The sequence below is a fragment of the Marmota marmota genome, unplaced genomic scaffold (genome assembly GCF_001458135.2).
Source record: "Marmota marmota marmota unplaced genomic scaffold, marMar, whole genome shotgun sequence".
Taxonomy (NCBI): domain Eukaryota; kingdom Metazoa; phylum Chordata; class Mammalia; order Rodentia; family Sciuridae; genus Marmota; species Marmota marmota.
The window spans coordinates 10,421,631-10,449,106 of NW_026000205.1; the positions used below are offsets into that span (position 1 = coordinate 10,421,631).

The 27,476-nt window shown below is 36.8% G+C and overlaps 1 protein-coding gene across 7 annotated transcripts in view; it reads left to right on the forward strand.

Moving 5' to 3' along the window:
• The window catches only part of Znf568 (zinc finger protein 568), a 68,209-nt gene extending 41,203 nt beyond the window's left edge, over positions 1-27,006 (forward strand). For all 7 annotated transcript variants that reach the window (XM_015497142.2, XM_048791081.1, XM_048791079.1 and 4 more), the window contains 4 exons: positions 15,406-15,449; positions 19,240-19,354; positions 19,655-19,750; positions 20,256-27,006. In XM_015497142.2, the coding sequence (XP_015352628.1) occupies positions 15,406-15,449; positions 19,240-19,354; positions 19,655-19,750; positions 20,256-21,706 (1,706 nt within the window). In that variant the 3' untranslated portion in view covers positions 21,707-27,006. The remainder of the gene's footprint in view (positions 1-15,405; positions 15,450-19,239; positions 19,355-19,654; positions 19,751-20,255) is intronic.
• Positions 27,007-27,476: the final 470 nt, after the last annotated feature.

Below are 27,476 nucleotides of genomic sequence, written 5' to 3' on the forward strand. Positions count from 1 at the left end.
AAAGGGAAATTGCATGGTAAAGGAGGGAGACCCTCATTGTTATACAAAATTACATATAAGAGGTTGTGAGGGGAATGGGAAAATAAACAAGGAGAAATATGAATTACAGTGGATGGGGTAGAGAGAGAAGATGGGAGGGGAGGGAGGGGGGATGGTAGAGGATAGGAAAGGTAGCAGAATACAACAGTTACTAAAAGGGCATTATGTAAAAATGTGGATGTGTAACCGATGTGATTGTGCAATCTGTATTTGGGGTAAAATTGGGAGTTCATAACCAACTTGATCTAATGTATGAAATATGATATGTCAAGAGCTTTATAATGTTTTGAACAACCAATAAAAAAATTAAAAAAAAAATAAAAATAATAGACCTAATGATAGAGTAAAACTGAAACTCTTAGAAGAAAACAGAAATAACTTAAATAAAAGTTTCATGACTTTGGATCAGAAATTATTTCTTGTATATAAAACCAAATGCACAGGAAAGATAGTATGTCTAGATCTTCTTTAATAGGTTAATTTTGTTTTTAAAATTACCTGCATGCCTAATAACTTTTGTCTGCTTGATCACCAGTGATGGGAGGGTTGTAAAATCTCCCATCACTTTAGTCATTTTATCTCCTCCTCCTTATAATGCTCTGAAACTGTTTCATGTGTCCTCTGTAGAAGTTAACTCCTCATTTTTCAACTATTTTTCACAACCTCAAACTTGTCAATTACGACTTTCCACTCAAGTTTAGCTACCCCACTTCTAAGGATCCAGTACTAAGTATATGCTTAGTATTTACTGGGTTTCATCTTTAATACTGCAAAAATAATAACAATATGTATCTTTTCCAGAGTTCATTGTATTTGTGTGAATTACTGTGACATATACCCAGTCTGCCTTTACTAGAAATAGAACTAGATGACATTTGAGAAAAGATCTGAAGGTAGTGAGGGAAAGAGACATTTCAAAATTTAGATATAGAACATTGAGCTGTACAAAAGAGAAAGTTCAAAGACCCTGTGAGTGAGTGGTGATGGTTGGTTTATTGACAGGTAGTCCCTGGAATTTTTAAACAGAGAGCTATAAAGATTGTGTGATAGACTTGAAATGGTACATTAGAAAAAGAAAAATCAAGGATTATATCAAGATTTTTGGCCTGATTAACTTGAAAATTTCTGTTTGTCAAAGTGGAAGACCTATGTGAAGAACATGTTTGATGGTCTGCATAGCTAAATCCAGTAGACAACTGGATATGTGGATCTGGAACCTGGAGGAGAGATGTAACTAGAGTTATACTTGTATCAGCTGTTGGAATTTGGGGTGGGGGGAGTACCAGGGATTGAACTCAGGGGCACTTGACCACTGAGCCACACCCCCAGCCCTATTTTTTTTAAATATATTGTCTTTAGTTGTAGATGGACACAATACCTTTATTTTATTTGTCTTTATTTTTATGTGGTACTGGGGATCGAACCCAGTGCCTCACACATGCCAGGCAAATGCTCTACCACTGAGCCACAACCCCGGCCCAGTTGTTAGAAATTTTTTTTTGGGGGGGGGGCGGGTGTCTTTATATGTATATTTAATTGATTTTCCTTTTTAAGTGATTTTCTTTTTTATTTTTAAAATTTTATTTTTGTAATGTGGAATGCTTTACAATTCTTATTACACATATAGAGCCCAATTTTTCATATCTCTGTATATAAAGTAGGTTCACATCAATTCATATCTTCATACATGTACTTTGGATAATGATGCCTATCACATTCCATCATCATTGCTAACCCCCACCCCCTCCCTTTCCATCCCACCCCATGCCCTAGTCTGTTCCTCCCATGTTCCCCCTCCCTACCCCATTATGGGTCAGTCACATTATATCAGAAAAAACATTCAGCATTTGTTTTTTTGGGATTGGCTAACTTCACTTATGCATTATTTTCTCCAACACCATTTATTTACCTGCAAATGCCATGATTTTTTTGAATATTGATTATATTCAAACCATGAGACTGGAATTCTGTTCCAGACATCTAAGGACTGATCTGGGGAGGAGCTCTACATTTGTAGGTTGAAGAAATGAAGAGGAACCAGCAAAAGAGAAAGTGAAGCCAGGAAATTAGGGCAGAAACCCAGGGAGGGTAATGTTCTGGAAGCAAAGTGAAGAAAATGTTTTAATGAGGAGAAAGTGGTGAACTCTACCAAGTTTTATAGGTGAGCAGTGTTGAAGTCATTGGTGTCTGTCATTCTTTTATCTAGTAGACTGATCAAGCAATTATTAGGCACTTGAAACTTTTCTTCACTTAGTGGGACTTGAAACCCTTCTTCACTTAGTGGGAAAGTGTTCAGTATTTTACTATTAAATATATATATCCTTTATCAATTTAAGGACATTTTCTTCTACTTCTGGTTTAGAGTTTATATCAGGAATAGGTTTTGAGTTTTATCAGATGAGTTTTTAGTCTGTTGAAGTGTGATAGATTTTCTCCTTTACTTGTGAATGTGGTAAATTGCATTGATTTTTGAATATTAAGTTCTTCTTTCATTTCTGGAATAAAATATTATAACACTTATCTTTTTATATATTAGTGGGTTCTGTTTGTTGATTTTTTTTGCTTAGATTTTTATATTGTTATTCATGAGATAACTGCCTCTAATTTTCTTTTTCCCTCTCTCTCTCTCTCTATATATATATATATATATTTTTTTTTTTTTTTTAATTTAGTTGTAGTTGAACACAATACCTTTATTTTATTTTTTTGTGGTGCTGAGGATCAAACCTTGTGCTTCACAAATGCTAGGTAAGTGCTCTATCACTTGAGCCACAACCCCACCCCTCTTTCTCTCTTTCTAAAATTTTTTTCAGTGTTCTTATCAGGTTTTGGTGTCAAGGCCATTCTGATCTTATTGAGTTGGGAATTGTTAATTTTTTTCTATTTCTTGAGAGTTCATATAAAATTGCTGTTCCATGTGTTTGGATGAATTGACTAATGAAGCCTTCTGGGCCCTTTGAGTGATTTTATATTTCTTTTTACTTCCCTTGGGTTACCATTCACCACAAGCTACTTCAAAGCTAAGTAAAGTTCCCCTGATAATACTGTATATAGAAATGATTGAGACTGTATGATATTGTCAAAAGGATAGGCAAGTTGACCTGTGGAATGGAAAAAGGAACCCAGATACTATCCTCACTTATATGGAATTCTGGTATATGAGGATGTGTTAGTTTCTTGGGGCTGCTATAACAAATTACTAAAACTTTGTTGGCTTTAAAATAGCAGAAATTTATTCTCTCACAGGAAGAGAGGCCAGAAGTCCGAAATCAAGGTGTCAATCAAGACTGTGCTGCCTCCAGAGGCCATAGATGAGATTCTTTATCTCTTCCATTTTCACTTGGCTCCACTTTTTCCTTGGCATATGGCCACATTGTTCCAATCTCAGCCTCCCGGCCTTCTCTTTATGTGTCTCCCTTCTGAGTGTCTCTTGTATAAGACAATGTGATTGAATTTAGGGGTCACTCAGATAATTCAGAATGATCTCATCTTGAGAGCCTTATTGCAGCTGCAAAGTCCTTGTTTCCAAATAAGATCTCATTTGTAGGTTCCAGAGATTAGGATATGAATGTATCTTTTGGGGGACAACCATTCAACCCACTACACATGGAAATAGGACATCAGATCAGTGGGGAAAGGAGGGACAATTGAATGGTTGGAGCAAGAAAAAAAAACTTTATTTGGCAAAAAGATGAAAATAAATTCATGCCTCCTACAAAACACAAAAATCAACTACATTCAGACGAAGGATTTTAATGCTGAAAGTAAAACTTCAACCATATATTAGTTGTATGCCTTTTGACTTTAAAGTAGGGAAATATTTGTTAATAAAACACGAAAGGAGTTGATTTAAGAATTAATAGCACATTTGTCTATTCAAAATGCCCATTCATCAAATGACACCCTATAGAAAAAAAATAATAAATAAGGAAAAATATTTGCCATACACATCTTTATTTCAGGACCTAGTATGAAGAAGCAACATGACAGTCTCATTGCAGTGGGCAAAGAGAGAGAGAGAGAAGCTGTGTAGCAGTTCTTGAAGCTCTGAGAACATGTCACTTACATTTCACTGCTCTGAACATGTCACTTTTACATTTCACTGGATAGTTCAGGTAACATTGTTGAGACTAATGTCAATAGGCAAGAAATATAATTCTCCTCTCAGGAGGGGCCCAGAAGAGAGTGGTAAAAAATATGTGATAATATCACGCTCCCACACATCAACCAGCTATATGACTAAATGTGGACCCCAATGGACCAGTTATGAGCATGTGTATAGTTTAAAGGTTGTGATTTAATATAAGCTAGATAACCTGCCAGCAAAACCAGAGACAAAGCAGAAAGACGTGGATCTTGTATTTTCATTTCTTCCCAGTAGGACCACACTCCTTATAGTTCTCAAGTCCAAATAATGTCCTAAAACTTGATTGAATGTCTTTAAAAAATCAACTCAGAAAAAATGAAAAACAAGCATCCACTTCTAAACTCATGTTTAAAATATAAGCTGGGGTTGTGGCTCAGTGGTATAGTTCTTGCCTGGCATATTTGAAGCACTGGGTTCGATCCTCATTTTTTTTAAAAAAAAGATATATCTGAAAATAACTATCATAGTTTTTCCGGTAAATTTTTTTAACTTTTTTTTTAGTTGTAGATGAACACAATACGTTTAGTTATTTATCTTTTTTTATTTTGTTTTGATTTAATTAGTTACACATGACAGTTGATCAATAATCTTGACATAATCATACATTTGAATCAGATGGGATATAATTTCTCATTTTTCTGAGTGTACAGGTTGCAGAATTACATTGGTCATGCAGTCACATATATACCCACAGCAATAATAATGCCTATTTTATTCTGCTGTCCTCCCATTCCTCCCTCCCTCATCCCTCCCCTCCCATCACTACTCTCTACCCAATCTAATGTTACTCACTTCTTTTTTTTTCCCCCCTCACATCGTCATACTTGAATTCTGTATAACGAAGGGGGTCTCCTTCCCTCTTCCATGCAATTCCCCTTCTCTGTCCCTTTCCCTCCCACCTCTCTTCCCTATCTAGAGGTAATTTTCTTCTCATGCTCTTCCTCCCTACCCCATTTTGAGTCACCTCCCTTATATCAGAGAAGACATTCTGCATTTGTTTTTTGGGGGGATTGGCTAACTTCACTTAGCATAATCTGCTCTAATGCCATCCATTTCCCTGCAAATGCCATGATCTTGTTATTTTTTAGTGCTGATTAATATTCCATTGTGTATAAATGCCACATTTTTTTTTATCCATTCATCCATTGAAGGACATCTAGGTTGTCTCCACAGTCAAGCTATTGTGAATTATGCTGCTATAAACATTGAAGTGGCTGTGTCCCTGTAGTATGCTGTTTTTAGGTCCTTTGAGAATAGTCCAAGAAGAGGAATAGCTGGGTCAAATGGTGGTTCCATTCCCAGTTTTCCAAGGAATCTCCATACTCCTTTCCAAATTGGCTGCACCAATTTGCATTCTCACCAGCAATGTATGAGTGTACCATTTTCCACCGCATCCTCACCAGCACTTGTTGTTGTTTGACTTCAAAATGGCTGCCATTCTTATCTTCATGTGGTGCTGAGGATCGAGCCCAGTGAGTGCCTCACACATACTAGGTAACCACTTTACCACTGAGCCACAGCCTTAGACCCTTCAGTGAATTTCTGATGGAAGTGTGCATTTGTCCTAAGCTTTTCAAAGGTTTTTGCTTTTGTTTTTGAGTCAAGGTCTCACCAAATTGCTTAGGGCCTCACTAAGTTTCTGAGGCTGGCTTTGAACTTTCGATCCTCCTACCTCAGCCTACTGAGTCACTGGGATTACAGGTGTGTGCCACCACATGTAGCTGAAATTCTCTTAAATTCACTCTGTCTCAAGGATTACTAGGGAGTGTAGGGTTTTGCGAAAAAAAAAAAAAGGATGGGTTTGTTCCCATTAAAATCACGTTGCACTGGCCTTTTTCTTAGAATTTCATATAATGAGCATCAAAAAATTTTACTTATTTTTGTTTTGAAGAAAACTTGATGGTTCTTAAACTTGTAGATTAAAGAGCCAGAGACAGTGTATCCAAGATCTTTAGTAAGAGGGAATCCCCAGTTCTGTTGCTCTGTACTGGGCCTGTTGAAAAGCTCTTTTGACAGAAGTTGAATGGAGACTGGATATGCTAAGCCAGGTTGAAATGTAGAAATCAGAGACCAAGATCCTGGAAGTGGGAAGTTATTACCCATCCAGACACACTGTAGGAATAAAGGACACAAAGCAAGGAAGCATCTTGAACATGGACTCTCTCTCCATTTATTGAGTTTCTCTTTGATTTCTTAAATCAGTTTTACTGGGCTGGGGTTGTGGCTCAGCGGTAGAGCATTCACTTTTTATATGTGAGGCACTGGGTTCCATCCTCAGCACCATATAAAAATAAATAAATAAAATAAAGGCATTATATGAATTATAACTTAAAAAATGATCAATTTCATTTTTTCTCATTTTTGTACATATTAGGTTTATGCTTTAGTATTCCATTTTGGGGTGGTGCTATGTGTACATGGTTATTATAATTTAAATTTTAAGTTCCACTTGCTCATTGTTGTAAAGTGATTGATTGGCTTTTATATATTGACCTTCCTATAATTGCTTATTAGTTCTAGCAGTTTTTTTTAATTGAGTCTTGCACATTTTCTACATAGACAACCATTCCATCTGCTAACAAAGAGTTTTCTTTATCAATCTGTACACTTTTCTTATTACATTAGATAGAATTTCCAGTATGATGTTTAAAAGGAGTGTGAAGAGAGGATATTCTTGCCATATTCCTTATCTTAGCAGGAATATTTATATTTCTCAACATTATGTTAGCTGCCTAGTTTTTTGGTTTGGTTTCAAATATGTTCTTTATCAACTTGAGGAAATCCCTTTAGATTCCTAGTTTCTGAGTTTTGTTTTTTGTTTTCTTTAAATCATGTTTGTATATTGGATTTTTTCAAATGGATTTTTCAAATGTCCAACCAGCCTTATATATCCTACTTGGTTGTTGTGCATAATTCTTTTTCTGTGTTGTTAAATTTTGATTTACCAATTTTTGTTAAAGATTTTTGCATCTATGAGAGAGAGAGAGAGAGAGAGAAGTCTTTTTAGCTGTTTTTTGTTTCTTGTAATGTGTTTGTCCTTATTTTGGTAATTGGTTATTAGGGTAATGCTAGTCTCATAAAATGAGTTAGGAAGTATTCCCCTCTTCTGGGCATGGAAAAATAAGAATTCATACCCCATTTGAATCAAATGTATGATATGTCAATATCATTGTATTATCTTGAGCAACTAATAAAAAAAAGAATTAGTATAAGTTCTGTCTGATTTGCTAGAATTCAGCAGTGAAGCCATCTTAGCCTAGTACTTTCTGTTTCACAACATTATTAATTATTGATTCAATTTCTGTTGGTATGTCAAATCTTTTGTAATTGTCATTTAGTTCTTGAATATGCCATTCCTTATTTTTCAGTCTTTCTTCTGGTTTGGTTTTAAGTTTTGTAGAAATTCCTATTAAAATATCCTTGAGCTGAGAGGATTTCTTTCCTCAGCCAAGTTGAATTTAAATGTGCCCATCAAAGGTATTCTTCATGGGCTGGGGATGTGGCTCAAGCGGTAGTGCGCTTGCCTGGCATGCGTGCGGCCCGGGGTTCGATCCTCAGCACCACATACAAACAAAGATGTTGTGTCTACCGAAAACTAAAAAATAAATGTTAAAAATTCTCTCTCTCTCTCTCTCTCTCTTTAAAAAAAAAAAGGTATTCTTCATTTGTTATACTATTTATTATATGTAGCATTTTCTTTTTATACTTAGAACTTCCATCTTTCAGCTTACATTGTCCATCTTTTCTTGCATGTTTTATATTTTTTTCACTAGAACCTTTAGTATTTCATTCATAATTATTTTAAAATCCTACTCTGATAATCACAACATTCTTGCCATATCTGATTTTGGTTCTTTCCCTTGCTCTACCTCTGCAAACTGAGTATTTTGCTTTTTACTATGCCGTGGATTTTTTGGTTTTGTTTTGTTTTGCTAGTTGTAGTCGGACACAATACCTTTGTTTTATTTATTTTTATCTGGTGATAAGGTTCAAACCCAGTGCCTCACACATGCTAGGCAAGTGCTCTACCCCTGAGCTACAACCCCAGCGCTGCCTCCTGTTTTTTTTAAACTGAACATTTTGTACTTGTAAAACGAACTTGATAAATAGATCTATATTGATGTTGTAGTTTAAGTTGGTGGGGTTAGTTACCTCTGATTCTGTGATTTGGTCTTGATGTTTCTGTGAACTAGTGTCCCCATACTGTGAACTTCACCAATGTTTCTTCATTTTTACACCACCCCCCATCCCCCATTAGGTGGGACAGGAAGACTACAGTAAATCAGAATTGGTTATTTCCCTTACCCCAATTGGTGTGGCTTCAATAAAATCCCAATAGGTTAGACTCTGGTGTAATAGTTATCTCAGGGCAAGCCTTGTTAAGAAAGGACTTCTCTGTATTTCAATAGGGCAGCTTTTCCTTTCCTTCTGCCGGATGCACTCTGGGATTTTTCTCTGATCTTTACTGTAAGAACCTGGTTGGTCTCCTGGACATATATCACAAAAGTGTGAAGGTCTCCTGAGACTGATTCCTTTGGAGTTTTTACCACTCAAAAGTTGTCCAAACCTCTAGTAATTCATCTATTATGGTTCAGGTTTTTCTACTCTATTTTGGATTTCTGTGGTTTTGCTCTGTTGTGATTCTCATATCTGTCTATCTGCCTCTTGAACTTGGGGCAGCAGATTGCCCTGTGACCTTCCTTGTCCTGATGTATCAAGATGTTGATTTTTCAATTTTTTAATTGTTAGGAGAGAGTAACAAGTTCCAAGCTCTTTATCTGCCAAACTAGAGAGACCAGAACTTCTAAATACTCTATATTTTTAGTCTGAAATATATTTGTAGTCCCTCGATTAGTTTGGATATCAGGCTGTTTGCCTGTCATCATTTCTCTCCTTTTCTCTAGCAATAGCAACCTGTCTTATACTTTATCACCCACTTGCTTCCTTTTTTTTAATATTTGTAATTGTAGATGGGCACAATACCTTCAGTTTATTTATTTATTTTTGTTTGGTACTGAGGATCGAATCCAGTGCCTCACACATGCCATGTAAGCGCTCTACCATTGAGCTACAACCTCAGCACACTTGCTTCCTTCATGACTAAATTTTTGTTTACTTTTGCCATTTTCCTTTTTAAAAATTTGAAGCATTTACATGATGTATAAAAATCTTTTTCTTCTTCTTTTTTTTCTTTCTTTCTTTTTTTTGCACCAGGAATCGAACCCTGGGGCATTTAACCACTGAGCCACTTCCCCAGTCCTTTTTTTTTTTTTTTTTTTTTTGAGACAGAGTCTCATGAAGGCTGGCTTTGAACTGTTATACTTTGATATTCTTGCTTCAGTCTCCGGAGTTACTGGGATTACAGGCATGCCCCACTGCACCTGGCTAAAAATCTTGTGTGCATCTTGCTAACTAAATTTTATATATATATTTCCCAGATCAATAATTAGAATATTTTTATTTCCCCAGAAAATTCCCTTGGTTCCTTCCCTCATAATGACTACCATCCCATTCAAAAGTCACTACTTCTGACTTTCATCTCCATATATTAGTTTTGCCTGTCCTAGAACTTTGTATAAACTGAATCATACAGCGAGTTTAATCTCTGGCTTCATTTGCTCAGATATTGTAATTTTTAATCCATCTTATTGTATGTCTCAGATTATTTTTATTGGTAAGCAACAGTACCACGATTTGTTTATCCAGTCATCTGTTGATGAATATCTGGGGAGTTTCCATTTTGGGAGCTACTAGAAATAAAACTACCATGTACATTTGTGTTCAAGTCCTTATAAAGATGTGTTTTCAGGGGCTTGGGCTGTGGCTCAGCGGTAGCGCACTTGCCTGGCATGTGTGAGGCACTGGGTTTGATTCTCAGCACCACATATAAATTAAAAAACATACAGATCTATCAACAGCTAAAAATTAAAAATTTTTTAAAAAGTGTTTTCATTTCTCTTAGATACCTAGGATAGGATTAACTGGGTAATTAGCTTTGCAAGCTATGGAAATATTGGCCACCATGGGAATTTGAACTGATAATGTCAACTGTACCCAGCATTGGGCAAAAGCCTCAGCAGCTATTTCTGGGACATAATTAATGACAGTGTCCTAAAGATATTTTAGTGTTCCCATGTAACCAGCTGCTGTTTACTAAATTTAACATCTGAGAGCAACACAAGGAGCCATTTTACAAAATACTTCTAATATAGTTCCTGTGAAATGACCTTGGCAGAGGGCTATATTGAGACTGGTGCTCTGTTTCAAAGTTATTCCTTACTGTAATAGTGGTACCCTTTCATGCATTGGAGAGGCTCAAATCACATTCAAATTTGTAATATTAGTTTCTGAACCTTTGTGAAATGTTATTTTCTTATTGTCTGGCATACAATAACTTTCTAAAGATCTCCTGGTATCCAAAGTAGAGGCTTGATTTCTGCATTGCCTAGGAGTTCCTTAAAGAAACAAATGCTACAGGCAGAAAATAAGACAGAAGTAATTGAGCTAGCAGCAGACGATAAGGCATAACCCATGGGGTAAATGAGGCCTCCAAAGTTAGAGGTGGAAAAGGATTTGTCTCTATATACCAACTATTTATGTAGCAGCAGAAGCTACTGAGCGTCCTCCAGTAAAATTCAATTCTGACGCTACTCCCCAGTTTAGATGCCAAGCAAACTCCAGGTGGTTTTACCTATGGTTCTGATCAACCAGCTATAAATTGGAATTTACACAGCCCCTCCTGAGTTTCAATGAATTTGCTAGAGCATATCACAGAATTTGGGGTGAGGGGATGGAGATAAACCTAATGGATAGAGTGATTGATCCTACTTCCCAATGAGTAATAGGATTGTTGCTGTTCAGTGAAGGTAAAGAGGGCTATATCTGGAACCTGGTGATTGTCTGACATTCCTCTCAGTACTTTTATGCCTACTAGTGAAGGCTAATGGAAAAATTACAGCAATAAAAAGAAAAATGGCAGAATTATTGAAGAATCAAACCACGAATGTCACCTTACTAGGTAAATAATCCAGAGGATCTGAGGTTATTATTAAAGGCAGTGGAAGTATAGAGTAGGTTGTTCAAGGAGGAAGCCATCGACATGAGCTGTAACCTCATAGCGAATTACAGACATAACGACTATAGTTTTTGCATATTTTCTCATGATATGAGTGTGTTTATTTTTATACTAGACACATTTTTGTCTTTCATTTTTATTTTATATATACATTTTTTGGAATCTAAAATAAGACAATAAGCTTTAATTTATTCTCTAGATAAAAGAATATTCAGGGGTAGGGTTGTGGCTTAGTGGTAGAGTGCTTGCCTAGCATGTGTGAGGCACTGGATTCAATTATCAGCACCACATATAAATAAATAAAATAAAGGTCCATTGACAACTAAAAAAATATTAAAAATAAAAAGATTATGTAGTGAGGTTGTAACTTTAAGAAGTAATTTAGCTGGGTGCTGTGGCCCACACCTGTAATCCCAGTGGCTCAGGAGGCTGAGATAGGAGGATTGTGAGTTCAAACCAGTCTCAGCAAAAGTGAGATGCTGAGCAACTCAGTGAGACCCAGTCTCTAAATAAAATACAAAATAGGGCTGAGAGCGCTGAGTTTGTGGCTCAGTGATAAAGCGCTCACCTAGCACATGCGAGGCACTGGGTTCGAGTCTCAGCACCACATAAAAATAAATAAATAAAGGTATTGTATCCAACTGCCCCTGAGTTCAATCCCCAGTCCCCCACCCCCAACCCTCCGCCAAAAAAAAAAAGTAATATCATGATAACAGCAGTTAATCAGCTAGTAATGTTACCAGTTATTGGGACTGTGCATTTTCTCACCTCGATAGCTATACTTTACTAAGTAGAAATGTGGAGTTATTTTGTTGTAAGGAAACTTCAGTGTATGTGAAAAAGGATGTGTAGGAACTGAGTAGCCAAAGGGGGGTGGACTGTGCCAGTTATTAATTTATTTCCTCCAAGTTCAGCCTTTAATGCCTGCTCTGTGAAAATGGTTTGGACCCTAAGCACTTATCCTTTACAGTGAGTTAACTTTTGTCAAAAGAATGAGAGGGTCACTGAAGGAGGAAGTGGGGGGTTCTCTTCCTGGCTTTGGATGCTGCAGGTAACCACCTTGCTGAAGCTACTTTATAAGATACTGTATGTTCCAGATCTCATGCCACTGTGGCACACCAACCCCCCTGATGTTGATGCCAGGCATTGACCGCAGGCCTTATACCACTCAGACTCACTTTGAGTACCTGGCATCAGAGCAGATTTCTCCACTATCCAGTAGGCCACAATCACAGCTTCTCCAGTGAGGTCTGAAACCTACCCTTGGGGGTAGGTTTGTCCTTCTTTGGGTATTCTCCCTCAACCATAAAGAACCCTTTATAGGGCTGGGGTTGTAGCTCAGCGGTAGTGTGCTCCCCTCACATGCGGGAGGCCCTGGGTTCAATCCTCAGCACCACATAAAAATAAAATAAAGGTTTTGTGTCCATGTACAACTAAAAATTTTTTTTAAAGAACCCTTTATATAAGTACTTTTTATGTCCTTATGGTTACTTTCCTATCATTAATATTTCCTTGTATTAAAATCTGCTTAAATTTTTCTGTGATTTTTGTTTTCTAATTGAGCTCAAACTGATAAAAATTATAAGAACTGACTATAGTTAGAAAAGCCTCCTTATCTACTCTTGAGGGAGGCCCACCATCATTCATCTTCACCCTTAAGCTCTCCTGATTCTCAACTCCCATATCTCATAAGGTAGGGCAGATTGCTATCAGCCAAAAGCATCAGTGACTTATGTCTCCTCAATGCTCTTGCTTCCTTGGAAGATCATAATTTTCATAATAAAAATGCACACCTTTCTTCCAAATAATGAACAGAACACTGGGCATGATGGAAAATCTCAATAACTTGAAAATGAATATCTGTTTGCAATGGTGTTGTATTACCTAACCATTACCACTTTAACCAAATGATCAGATTTAGTATCATTAGACATGAAATGACATGATTCCATTTTTTTTCAAACAAACAAACAATAAATAAATAAATAAATTGGACACAATATCTTTATTTATTTTTATGTTGTAGGTTTAGAGAGACTTAACATTAAATGCAGTGCCCAATCAAAGTTCATGAATTGCATTTAATGCAGAAAATTTTATTTAAGATATTTGGGGGGAATTTGAATGTGCTTGAATTGTGGAATTATTGTTAATTTCCTTTGGTAGGATCATGGAGTTGTAGTTAAAAGGTACACAGGGCATATACTAATGCATGAAATGATGTGTGTACACTATTTTGTGGTTTGCAGTATGTTTGTTACTTTGTTTAGTGATATGTGTATGAGATATTGTAGTAGTTAGTGTTTGTTAAGAAAATAACTTTTTCTTAGGAGATATGTTTAGACATGTTTGGTAGTGAAGTAACATGATACTTAGATTATTTTGAAATGGTAGAGTCAGAGAATCAGAAGTGGCAAATCATTAATGGTGAATCTAGGTAACAGGCACGCATAAGAGTTCTTTGTGTTATTCTTTCAGTGCTTATGGATATTTAAAGTTTTTGAAATAAATAATTGAAGTAAATTGTCTACAAGAGGACTCCACTTTATCACATAGGATAAGTAAATGTGGAAGGCACTGAGCTACTTGGGGATGCAGCCAAAAACCCCACTAAGAACAAGACAACTAGTGAACTAATTTCCTTTTTTTTTTTTTTAGTTGGACACAATATCTTTATTTATTTATTTTTATGTGGTGCTGAGGATCGAACCCAGGGCCTCGCACATGCTAGGCGAGCGCTCTACCACTGAGCCACAACCCCAGCCCTAGTGAACCAATTTCTTAAACTGTTTCTGTAGGAAAGTTTCAGGTCTAGAAATATATAATTTGGGGCTGGGGTTGTGGCTCAGTGGTAAGAGCACTTGCCTAGCATGTGTGAGGCCCTCGTTTGATTCTCAGCACCACATATAAATAAATGAATAAAATAAAGGTCCATAACATCTAAAAAAATAAATTTTAAAAAAGAAAAAGGTTTTATATCCTAGTGGCAAAGAGCGCTCAATAAGTAAGGGGGAAGGACTAACTTGTCAAGAACATGGCTTTCTAATGAATGGCAGGTCATGCTGTCCTCTTCCTGCTCTGAGGGGTTTCCTTATCCAGAGACAGGATTAGAAATCTGAAAAAAAAAAATAAGTGCTAGGACTATAATCAAAGTATGGGCAGAGCTGCATTCTTTTCTAGGATCTACGGGAGAATCTATTTCCTTGCTTTTTTTTCCCCCTTCTAAAAGCTGCCTGTATTCTTTATTCTAGTCCCTTCCTACATCTTAAAAGTGCATCATTCTAACCTTCATTTCTCTTGTCATTTCTCTCTGACTCTGTCCCTTCTGCCTTCCTCTTACAAGGACCTTTCTTGGGCCTACTCAGGTAATTCCAGATAATCTTCCCATCTGAAAAGATCCTTATTGAAATATATCTGCAAAGTCTCTTTCACCATGTAAGATAACCTAAATATAGGTTCTTGGGATTAAAACTTGCCATTTGGGAGACAAGACCATTATTTCATCTGCTACTCGTCTTATTCGCATCATTTGATACGTGAACTTTTTGTTCCTTTAATTTGTTCATGCAAGGCATTTTGTCATTAGATTTCCCCCCCCCCCCTCCCTTTTTTGGTACTGGAGATTGAACCCAGGGGTGCTTAACCATTAAGCCATTGGATTTCTTAATGCTCTTCAACTAGAAAATCTTTTACATAATTCATTGTATAAATTTTATACTACATTATTGAAATCCGCCTTTTATTTGGAATATTTATATCTATAATCATAAATGAGCCAGGCGCAGTGGCATACACCTAAAATCCCAGTAGCTGGGGAGGCTGAGACAGGAGGATTACAAGTGCAAAGCCAGCCTCAGCAAAAGCAAGATGCTAAGCAACTCAGTGAGACCCTGTCTCATTTAAATAAAATACAAAGTAGGGCTGGGGGTATGACTCAGTGTTTGAGTGCCCCTGAGTTTAATCCCTGGTACCCCCCCAAAAATAAAACATAAATGAAACTGATAAATAAAACTTTTGGTCTTTGTTGGTCTCCCTCTCAGTGCCTGTAGGGTCAGGGGGTATTGCGACCAGGTCTTCTCTGGGTTCTAGGAACAAAGGCTTGTCTCTTGGTTTCTTAACCCTTTTCCCTTTTTCTCTCTCTAAGAACTCAGAAGAGGAGAGAATTACGCATCTGGAGCCATGGTGGAGGTAAAGTTGTATTTGCCACTTTCTTCTTGGGAAGGACTTCTTGGTTTGGGGGACCTGTTCTGTTTCAGGAATCTGTCCAGATTTATAGTAATGAGACAGAGAAAGAAAAAGAGGGAAGAAGCCATATTTATGGAGCAGTTTTCCTAAGCTAGCCCCCAGCATGTTTCCTTTGCACACAACTGTTGACAACGAACTGCCTCAGTTATTTTGCAGGGAAGTTGAAGAATACAATAAGTTTATTCACATTAGTCTCACTAGTTTTTTTTAATTGTCCCCTCTAGGTTCACCAAAAATAGCCCTTTTGGCTTATAAACTTCTAATACCTGGAATAGCTGTATGCTCGCTTATCAAGATAGAAATAACTTAATTGCATTCTTTCTAACAATTTAGGTAACATAAGATTTTTGCAAAAATGTCAAGATCTATTATGTCAGAGCCACCTATGGAAACACCATGTAGAGTCAGTGTAAATATTTTTAAATTATTTTTTATCTGCATACATGAGAATGTGATTATTTTCAGAGTAAGATCATACCACTAGTAGAAGCAACTGACTTATTGAGCACTTACTTTTAGCTGCTGTAGTTTGAAGTTTTTTCCATATGTGATTTTGTTTAATCCACATAATAATCCTGTGAAACAAATTGGCAAGTCATAGTTGTACTGATAGCTGGCCTGCTTGCTTTCTCTTTTTTTCCTAGTGTATAAAGTAATGGTGGGTGTGTTGTCAGTGACATCTCAGATTTGGTGAAATAGGTTATTATACTAAATTGGCAAATGAGAAAATAGTTCTATTAAGTCACTTGTCCCAAAGTTACATAGTTAATAAATAGTAGAGCCAAGATTTCTAAATTGCCTTCTGATTTTCTTTGCCCACTTTTCAAAGATCACATGTTACCTTTCTTTTTCGGGTTTATTTTAAACACAGTTTACATGTTTTGCATATTTATTTGTCATTTATAAGCTATCTAGAAATATTTTTTTCACAAACTGTTTTATTTTACATTCAGAGGTTTCAAAATATACTCGATGAATCAATCTGTTACTTATATTGTTTTCCCTCTGTCATGCTGGTAGGCCTTTCAACTACCACAAAAATAGAAAGTCACTGGTATTTTCCTAAAGTACTTTTTTCTTTTGTTCAGAGTAATCTTTAAGATAAACCATGTAATCTATAACCAGAGAATGTTGGCTGTAAAAATTCCTAATTTGAAGTGTTTATTTAGATTTTGCCCCCCTATGGCTTTAGAGTAATTACTTTTAGAGAAGAGCATGGTTCTTGTAGGATGTGAAATCAGAGTTATTTTTCCTGGATATGCCTATGTATGCGGCTCTTCATTTATCTTGTCTTCAAGAATTTTTTTCACTCACAGAATATTATTTCTAATCTCGATTAATCTGTTTCTTCCGTTCATTTTGACTTTTCAGAATTCTGTGAGAATTTGTTGAGTTTGTCTTTCTATTCTCATCTATACCAGAACCTTCCTAAGGAGTCAGAAGAGGGCTCCCTCTCCATTCTCCACACTCTTTGGGTGGGGAGGGAGCTTCTGTCCCCCTGCTCTTCAACCCTTGATTGTCCATTTCTCCACCTGTTTTCTTCCTTTCCTTAAAGTAGTAATTGCCCTTAGTTGATACACTAAAGGGAGGTTGTATACTGTGATCATATTTCTGCTATTTACTATCTGTGTGACCGTGGGTTTTCTTCATAGTTTCCTTAGTATAATGTGATCTATGAGGTTTAGGGAATATGATGATAAAGAAATACACCTAAATGTACCCTTAACTCTGCCAGCCTGGGGTTCCCCCAACTCCTGCCTCCTGGTTTTTCCAATGTCCAATGAGATACCAGGTCTCATTGTTTTGTTTTGTTTTGTTTTTTTCTCTTTCCTGCTTATGAGTTCACGCCTTATTGCCTCACTGTGCTGTCTTGTTTCAGATCAGACTTTGTAGGAGATATAGTGTACTGATCTCCTAATTATGCTCCCTGCCCCTTTTACTCTTCACCAGTAAAATAGTTTGGTCCTGTCACTTCCTTTATTTTGCTCATTGAGTTCCTATTTCTTTCAGGATAAACTCTTACTCTTTTATGTTCATTCTATTTTTATTCAAAAATACATTCTGTATTTACTGGAACATTAAGCCTAGCATTGGAGTATAATGATCAGAAGGATGTGTTCTCTCCCTGTCCCTGTTACAGACAGCCTGTCTCGGTATCTGCCAATATCTCTAGCTCCCTGGATTTTATTTATTTATTTTTTATTATTTTTTAATTTATTCTTTGATACCAGGGACTTAACCCAGAGGCACTTAGCCACTCACCCAGCCAGCCCTTTTATTTTTTATTGTGAGACAGGGTCTCATTAGGTTGCTCACCACCTCACTAAATTGCTGAACCTGCCTCAGCCTCCTGAACTGCTTGGATTATAGGCATGTGCCATCACACTGGACAGCTCCCTTGGATTTTAAGGACTGAATATGATAGAAATGCAGTTGTGGAGTTATGAGACATTTTTAAGGAGATTTCTGCCAGTTGGATACTAATACGTGGGTCCGTTTTGAACTTGTATAGTGTGTTTTCACCTTTGGTCACATTGTTTTGAGTCTGAATCTCTCTCCATGCGTTTTGGTATCTTAGGAACAAGGAAAATTATAGTTAGAGACAGGTTAGCTGGTTGTATAAATTATTGAGAAATAATAACTCCTAACTCCAAAAGGATCCTAGGGAACTTCTCTAACTAGTGCCCAGCAATAAAAAATATTGAGTATGTAAGGTGGGCTGTTATGCAGCCAGTAAAAATGATGTCTGTTTAAGAATTTGCAGTGACATGGAAAAGTGATTAGGGCCAGGCACACCTGTAATCCAAACTACTCAGGAGGCTGAGGCAGGAGAACCACAAGTTCAAGGCCTACTTCTGCAACTTAGTGAGACCCTGTCTTAAGTTAAGAAAAAAGGGGGGGGGGCGGCTAGGGATGTAGCTCAGTGTTCAGAGAGCCCCTGAGTTCAGTCCTCAACACCACAGGAAGAAAACGAAAAAGAGAAGTGATTTGGATTTACTATTCTAGGTTTGGGGGCTTAAGGTTTTGTTGGTTTTATTTGGTTTTGTTGAGCCTGGGTTAGTTTTATGTTGTTGTTGTTTTTGTGCTTGCAGTTTTTTGTTTTGTTTTGTTTTTTGGAGTGGGGAGACCTGGAGAGGAGTGCTGGAAATTGAACTCAGGGAGGCTTAAGCTCTGAACTACATCTAGCCCTTTGAGACAGCATCTCACTGAGTTGTTTAGGGCCTTGCTTAGTTGCTGAGGCTGGCTTTGAACTTCTGCCTCAGCCTCCTGAGTCACTAGGATTACAGGTATGTAGCCTGAGTTTTAAAGAAATTATTAAGTTCCATCCATTTTCAGAGAGATTTTTATAAGATATTTTGGTGTGATTCAGATTTTCTTTTTTTCCTTGAATGGGAGAATGGAGAAGAAAAATGAGAGGTATGCCAAACACAGAGACTGCTGTTTACTTTCTTCTGCAGATTCATGTAATTGGGAAACAACACTTACCTAGACTTTGTCTACTCCCAGACCTGGGTGCGTAACAAAAATTCCAGGTTACATCTGCAGCAGCAGGCATGCCCAAGACCTTTGAGGGCATTTGTCTCTGATCTCCCGTTTCCACGCTGACCCATCTATGTGGAAGCATTCAGTACAGCCTGGTCCAATGGAGTGCCCTACTGAATTGCTTTCTCATATATTGCCTTAAGATTTTGTCCACTAATTTCACAAAGAGTATATTTGTTTGTATTTTCAGTTCAAAGATTTAGCCATTTACTTCTCTCAGAAGGAGTGGGAATGTTTGCACTCTGAACAGAAGAATCTATACAAAGATGTAATGTTGGAGAATTACAACAATTTGACCTCACTAGGTAAGTTTACCAATCAAAATTCAGAATTAGTCTTCTGGAATTTTTATGTCATTTATTATGAGTTTTTAAGTGAATGTTTTTGAAATACCTGGCTAAATGTATGATTCTTGCTCAACAAAGAATGGTTTGTTCCTTGTGAATTTTGTATCGGGCTTCTCCCTTGGGCACATTTATCTTACCCATTCTCCTGACCTTCATTTCTCCTTCTGATTCTTAATCTATAGGCTCTTCTTGATAATCATGGACTGATTTTGATTTTGACACCTCAACATAACCTTTTCCCTTTTTTTCCTTGAGCAGGACTTTCTGAAACTAAGCCAAGTGTGATCTCCTTATTGGAGCAGGGGAAGGAGCCCTGGATGGTTAAGAGGAAGAAGGCAAGAGAATGGTATCCAGGTGAGTGATAAGGAACTATACTGAAGACAACATGGCAGTCCTCAGCCAGTCTGCTTGAGAAAAGGCCACACTTCTGAGATTTTGGTAGAAAAGCTTTCTACCAACAAAAGGCATGAGATCTGGGGAGAAACTAAGGATAATCCGACACAGGCTCCAGGTTATTATTACTCCACTTCTCATTCTCTTGCTATTCTGTCATTTCCCTCCCATTTCAGACAGGAAGTACCCTCATCCTTCCCCTATAAAAATCATTTTATATGCACTTTAGGTCTGTTTTTCTGCTGTGTTTTAGAAACAGCTTTATTGAAATATAATTCTCCTATCATAAAACTCTTTTCACTTAAAGTGTACAATTGAGTAGTTTTTAGTATATTTAGAGTGGAATATTTTCATTTCCTCAAAATGAAACCCCATACCCATTAATATTCACTCCCACACTACTTAGGAACTTACTTTCTCCTGAAATGTGAAAACCTCTTCTGCTTTCTTTCTTGTTATCTTATAGATTGGGAGTCCAGAAGAAAAACCAAGACTTTATCTCGAGAGAACAGTTATGAAATTAAATCATTACATCGGGAGATAACAAAAAAACGTACACGTTCCAACCTTGAATTCAACAGGGTCAGAGATAGCAGAGAAATCAAATGCCACTTGGAGAGACAGCAGGGGCATAAGGAGGTACAAGTCAAACAAGCCAAAATAACCACTAAAAAACGGCCCCCTGCAGTTGAGTGCATAGCCCCTGGAGAATATCATAGAGCTCATACTGGAGAAAAATCCTGTGAATGTCAGAAATGTAAGAAAGCTTCTGGGAGCCAGTCATGTCCTGTTCAAAACGAAAGAATTCATAATAAGGAAAAAGACTTTGAATGTGGAGAATGTGGGGAAATCTTTAAGAGTAGGTCAGACTTGATTAAACATGAGAAACTTCATGAAAGCAAAAAAAGCAATGAAAATAAGAAAAGTGCCATTAGTCATGGCTCTGAGGTTACTCAACCTCAGAGCACTCATTCTGGTGAGAAGTCTCATAAGTGTAAAGAATGTGGGAAAGCCTTTCATTCTAAGTCACAGCTTAGTCAACATCAAAAGATGCATATAGGTGAGAAACCCTACAAGTGTAAGGAGTGTGGGAAGGCTTTTCCATCTGTTGCACAACTTAATCTTCATCAGAGAGTTCATACTGATGAGAAGTTCTTTGAATGTAAGGAATGTGGGAAAGCCTTTACCCGCCCCTCACATCTTTTTCGACATCAGAGAATCCATACTGGTGAGAAACCCCATAAATGTAAGGAATGTGGGAAAGCTTTCCGTTATGACACACAGCTTAGTCTTCATCAGTTAATTCATACTGGTGAAAGACGCTATGAATGTAAAGAATGTGGGAAAGTATATAGTTGTGCCTCACAATTGAATCTACATCAAATGATTCATACTGGTGAGAAACCTCATAAATGTAAAGAATGTGGGAAAGGTTTTATCTCTGATTCACATCTTCTTCGACATCAGAGTGTTCATACTGGTGAGAAGCCCTATAAATGTAAACAGTGCGGGAATGCCTTTCGTCGTGGCTCAGAACTTACTCGACATCAGAGAGCTCACGCTGGTGAAAAACCCTATAAGTGTAAGGAATGTGGAAAGGCCTTTACCTGTAGCACAGAACTGGCTAGACATCAGAAAGTTCACACTGGTGAGAGACCCCATAAATGTAAGGAATGTGGGAAGGCTTTTATTCGAAGGTCAGAACTTACTCACCATGAGAGAAGCCATAGTGGTGAAAAACCTTATGAGTGTAAGGAATGTGGAAAGGCCTTTGGTCGTGGCTCAGAACTTAGTCGACACCAGAAAATTCATACTGGTGAGAAGCCCTATGAATGTAAGCAATGTGGGAAGGCCTTTATTCGTGGCTCACACCTTACTCAACATCAGAGAATTCATATAGGACAGAGGAGCGAATGAAGGCTCAGAATTTGATTGACCTCATAAAATTTCATATTTTTTTTTAAGCCTATGATTGAAGGAATGTGAGGAAACATTTGAGGTTAGCGACTTAACTGAATATCAGATACTATGGATATATGCCTAAAAGACTCTTATTTAAATAACAGCTGTGACTGACGGAAACTTTATAAATGTTACAAATTGGAAAGGGGTTGTTTGTATCAGAATTTATTAAACATCAGAATTCAGTTGTGAAAACTGGGAAATTCCATAAACATAAGGAAACTGGGAATGCCTTTCTGCTGCTTAGAACCAAGTCAACCTCAGGGAATTCATAACAGGGAGAAGCTCAGGAAGGTGTCAGAGAAATTAATTATTGGGGTATTTCCTAACATCAGGGCCTTGGGCCTTTGGGGAAATCAAAGAATTAATATAAATGCCATGTATGTTGGACAGCAATTTACTTTATGCATCTGATAATTGATGTTTGAGAAAGGCTACATTAGCATTAAAAATGCAGCATATTCTTCTATCCCACTTAAATTTTGTTAAATATTTGCTAGCCAATTCTGTAAAATTCACCTGAACCAAATCACTGGAAGGGTATTTAACCAGTGATTAATTTTTATTTGCCCTCACCATTATAACTCATTTTGTAAGGGCAAACAACTACATTTAAATTTTCTCATTTGCAAATTAATAATACCGGTTCTTATTTCTTACTTGCATGGTGAGGATTAAATACACTTATATCCTTTCCAGCAATGTCTAGCTAGTATTGAAAGTTCACCAAATGAGCTCAGTTCAGTGCATATACCTGTAATCCCAGCAACACTGAGGGCTGAGGCAAAAGAAAAGTGCCAAATGAGAGCTGCTTTTATTATTAACTTTTCTTCATTGTCTCTTCACCATTGCGTATTTTTAGAGATCATAGAGTCCTTATGTTCAGTGACATCTTGCATTATTTATTTTTCTTTATTAAATGTTAGATAATTATTCCTGGAGAAAAATGTAAAGTTTTCATTCATAGTTTGTCATTTTACCTCATCTGGGGATTTGTAATGTAAAGAAACCTGGGGGAGAGAGACAGTAGGAGAAAGGTGGGTTGCTGTGAGGTTAGGGAGAAAATTAAAATGATTTTCTTTAAAAAACCTCTGCCCCCACCTCCCCACCAAAAAAAAAAACAAAAAAACAAAAAACTATCCTCTCTATTATAGAGAATTAGAAAATAACAGTGCTCTAGCCAAAAGCCAAGTTTCCACTTAGGAAATATTAAAAATACCTGTATAAATAGTTTTTATATTAAGAAAATTAAGGGGCTGGCCCAGTTGCAGAGCATTTATTTGTCTAGCATGCATGAGGCCCTGGGTTCAGTCCCCATCACCAAAAGAGAAGAAAACTAAGGCAGATTACCATTAGGAATGAATGGCCATGAGAATTTGCTAAATACCAATAAAAGAAAAACTAACTTCCCTTAGTATGCGTAGTATGTGTAGAACAGAAACACGAAGGGTCAGGATTCATTCAGACTTAGACATTGCCTGTTCTAGTAAGTTCCATATATATATATATATTTAAAAAAAAAAAATCTTTTCGGTTGGCAATGAACCTTTATTTATATGCAATGCTGAGAATCAAACCCAGTGACTCTCACATGCTAGGCAAGCGATCTACCACTGAACCACAACCCCAGGCCCCCCACCCCCCAGTCAATATTTGATGAAAGGAATAAATAGGATTTGACTCCAGTGTGTAGAGAAACACAAAATTAATGCAAGGGGAAAAAAAACTTGAACAACTTTTCCTGAAATTAAAAGTATTTCATCCTTCAAAGAAAAAGGTCAAGAATCATGAAAAATTATATAGTTACAAAAATGGAGATTTCACAGAAATAAGGCTGTATTGAATTATCAGATACTATTGGTTAGTTTTGCCTATTCATTGATGTTCCTCTGCCATTCTCCCTTTGGCAGGATTGGTTACCAATCACCTAAGTCTATAAATACCAGGTGCTGCTTCTAGTTTGCTTTGCAAACTGATCATATGTATAATGTTCCTGGCCACAGAATACCTGACCAAACTCTGCAGATGGACCTCAGTTAAATTTTTTTCCTAACAAAATACAAGGAGATGGTCTTCTCAACTACAGGACACATATCTGTATGGTTGTGTGATATAGGGAATTGTGGCCATTTTGCAATCAGGAAGGGTCAAGAGGCTAAGCTAGGCACAGAAGACACATTGAGTTTATCTGTGTTCTTAACAGTAGATCTGAGGAAACGATTCAGAACTGCCCTTTCCCTGGTCTTGAGTGAATAAGAAACTATGTTTTAACTTTATTCTCAGTTAATCTGAGTCCTGGGGAATTAACATTTAAATTGTTTTTTCATATATATACACATACATATTTATTCAACTTTACTAGAGAAAGTTCAGCTTTTTATGGAATAGCTGACATAGAAAAGCATTATTTTATTAAATATTTTCTTAAACATTATTGAAGTATATACATATATCCAGCTTTAATTTAGTAAGATATAGGAAATATTTGTTTACATTTAGCATTTTATAGTATATATTTTTATAGTATTTTGGAAATCCTGGAAAATTATTATTGCCCTGAATAAAGTAAAAACCAAAAAGAAACTGTTTAAAGAGCTATGCTGCATAATGCCTCTAGCACCAAATTATCTTACAGATAAAAGTCTTTAATTCTTAAAAATACAAAAAAGTCAAAGCTATGAAGCTATTGTAACCTTTTTACCAAATTTGGAAAAGGACACCGTCCAAAATCAAATCAGCTATAAAAAAAATAATCCATTGTGCTGGGTGCAGTGGCACCTGCTTATAATCCCAGTGACTCTGGAGGCTGAGGCAGGAGGATCGCAAGTTTACAAATGGCTTTTGCATCTTAGTGATGCACTAAGTAACTTCGTGTCTCAGACTTTTAAAAAGTGGGGCAGAAGGGGCTGGGGATGTGGCTCAGTAGTAAAGCAGCCCTGGGTTCAATCCCTGGTACCAAAGAAAACCAATCTATAATACTTATGGTATAAGTATTCCAGTTAAATAGCAGGTCAGACCAAGCAGCTTATTAAACATTAGCCATAATGTTCATGACCTGACTTATTAAATTGTCAAAGAATATAATGTATAAATAGTAGACATTAAGAAGTATTACACACTAATATAAGAACTTAACACTAGTTACAGCACACAGTCAACTTGCAGGTGTCCACTTACTACCTCTTGGTCCTATAAATTTTCACAACATTTAGAATAATAACAATCCACTTCTGCCCCACACTATAGAAAAATAATACATATCCTAAATAAGTTAAATATAAATTTGTATTATTTGATAGATAAACTTACTTAGATATTATTAGTCAACTCATTAAAGGGCCATTTATAACAAAAAATTCACTTTTATTAGAGGAAATATGATTACTAAATTTTAGCTGCACTGATACATTGATTTCATCTTTTTTTTAATTTATTATTTTTTTGGGGGGTGGGGGTGGTGCTGGCGATTGAACCTGGGGCCTTTTGCATGCTAGGCAAGCGCTCTACCAACTGAGCTACATCCCCAGCCCCTCATGAGTCTATTCTTAAAACTTCTGTATTTTCTGAGAGTTCATGCCCATTAGAGGAATTAAATTAATAAAATCAAAGATAAGTGATAGAACTATTTCATTACAATTTTAACTTTTTTGAGACATAAAAAATATTGAGAGAGTTCTCTTTCATTTTCTGCTCTTGTACACATATTTCTCTTGTCAAGTTTTGAAAGTTAAAGTTTATATATCATGTTTCAACTGAAACTTTGTATACCACAGAGGATTTTTGTTGTTGTTTGTTTGTTTAAACAAAATCGTATCCACAGAGTCTCTTAAGTGCTGAAAACCAAAGCCTAATGTGTGTGCTTAAAATATTTTCTCCATACTCAGGAAGCTTACCCACGTCCAGATTTGTTTGGGTGCACACACGTTGTGCACACACGTTGAAGTACAGTCTCCTCACATGGTTGTAGACTACGAACATCCTTTTAGTCAATACCTACAGATCTAGTTTTAGATTTTCACATAACAGACAAACCATGGTATATACAGGCCATTCTCCCGCTAATGAAAGTTCAGGTTTATTACTTATAAGTAATCATATGATAAGCATTTTTACTACACATGTATTGTTGCATGTTGGTGCTTTTGTTCCCACTGGTCGGATTCCTTGCCTTAACAATGTAGTATATTTTAAATGTAGTAATTAGTGCCTTATTGTCTTAAACTTGGCCATTAATCTCAACAGAAATGTATGTTCGTTTTCTATTTTAATCACAACTGAACGTTTACTCAACTGAAGTTGTAACGTTCAAAAAAGTGCCTTTGTGTTTTAACTGCTAATGAGGTTGAGCATCTGCCTTGCCTAAGGGTCATTTGAGTTTTGTTTCTTTGAATTGCTTGTTTTTATCTATTTTCTTTTTTAAAATTGAAGTCAGTTTTTAAACTAATTTGTAGAAAGTTGACTGAGGAGCTTATATTGCCACATGCTTTGCTGTTTGGTGTTTTTTTTAGTCTAGTGTTATTCTTTGCCTTTGTTTTTTGCAAAAAGGAGTTAAGGGCTAGAGAGCAGGCATCAGGCTTTATGTGAAAGTCTGCACACTGCCTCTGTAGCCTGGGAGCACGGGATGCATAAGCCAGTGGTTCTCACCAGGGCTGTTCTGCTTCTTCTGCCCACATCCTCAGGGTGATAATGGCAACACCCACAGACACTTTTGTCTGTTGCTGTAAAGGGGGTTGCTACTAGTATCTAGTGACAGGGATCCTCTCATCACCCTGTAATACATAGTCCAACCTCCACAATTAAATTATCTGGCCCATCGAGTCAGTAATGCTAGTGCTGAGGTTGAGAAATCCTGACTTAGAGGTAGTGGATGCAGCTGTGTTCCAAAAAAACTTAATATCTTAAAATCAGGTAACAGGGCTTAGGCTTGTGGTTCAGTGATAGAATATTTGCCCAGCATGTGCGAAGTCCAGCACCAAAAGGAAAGAAAAATACATTTGGTCTATAGGGTGTAGTTTGCTCATCCGTTTTAAATATTTTTTTTTTTTTTGCTGTATGCTAGTTTTCTGGGTTTATTCCTGAATTGTCTTCTTTCACTGCAAATGTTTTTCCAATTTTTCTTCTATTTTATGCCTTAAAATCTTCCTGCCTAAAGAACAAGGGAAAAAATATAGCACCTGTGTAACTAACACATAGTAAGCATGTTGTTTTTCTTTTTTGATTAAAATTTTATAAATAAATCATTTCAGGAAAAAAAATGTGGAGTCTTCTTTTTCCCTTCTGGAGTCATCCACCTTGTGTCTGCAGAGGCAGTAACTTAGTGCACCTTGTATCTGTAAGACCAACCCATAGTATTAAGGGGTTCTAAGTAACATAGATGGTAGTATATCATTCTGTCATTTTCTTTATTGACTGAAAAGGAACTGTTCTAATTCTTTACTGCTTTTTTATCCAATTTTTTCATTCTCCCCTTACTGATAGAAAAAAGTTTTCAATAACAATTCATTCTGTTTTTTAAGCAGTAAGGAATTTAATAAAGAATTTTTAAATGTGAAGAATGTTCAGTAGAGCCAAGGAACCATACTTTTGGGCTGTCCACCCTCAGGAAGGGGGGAAAAAGTAGGATACGTGCCCAAGTACACTACAGCATTTCAAGGAGAAGCATCTAACCCTGCTACTACCACCACTGCTCATCACTTAGTATGGAAGATTTAGACACTGCCACTAC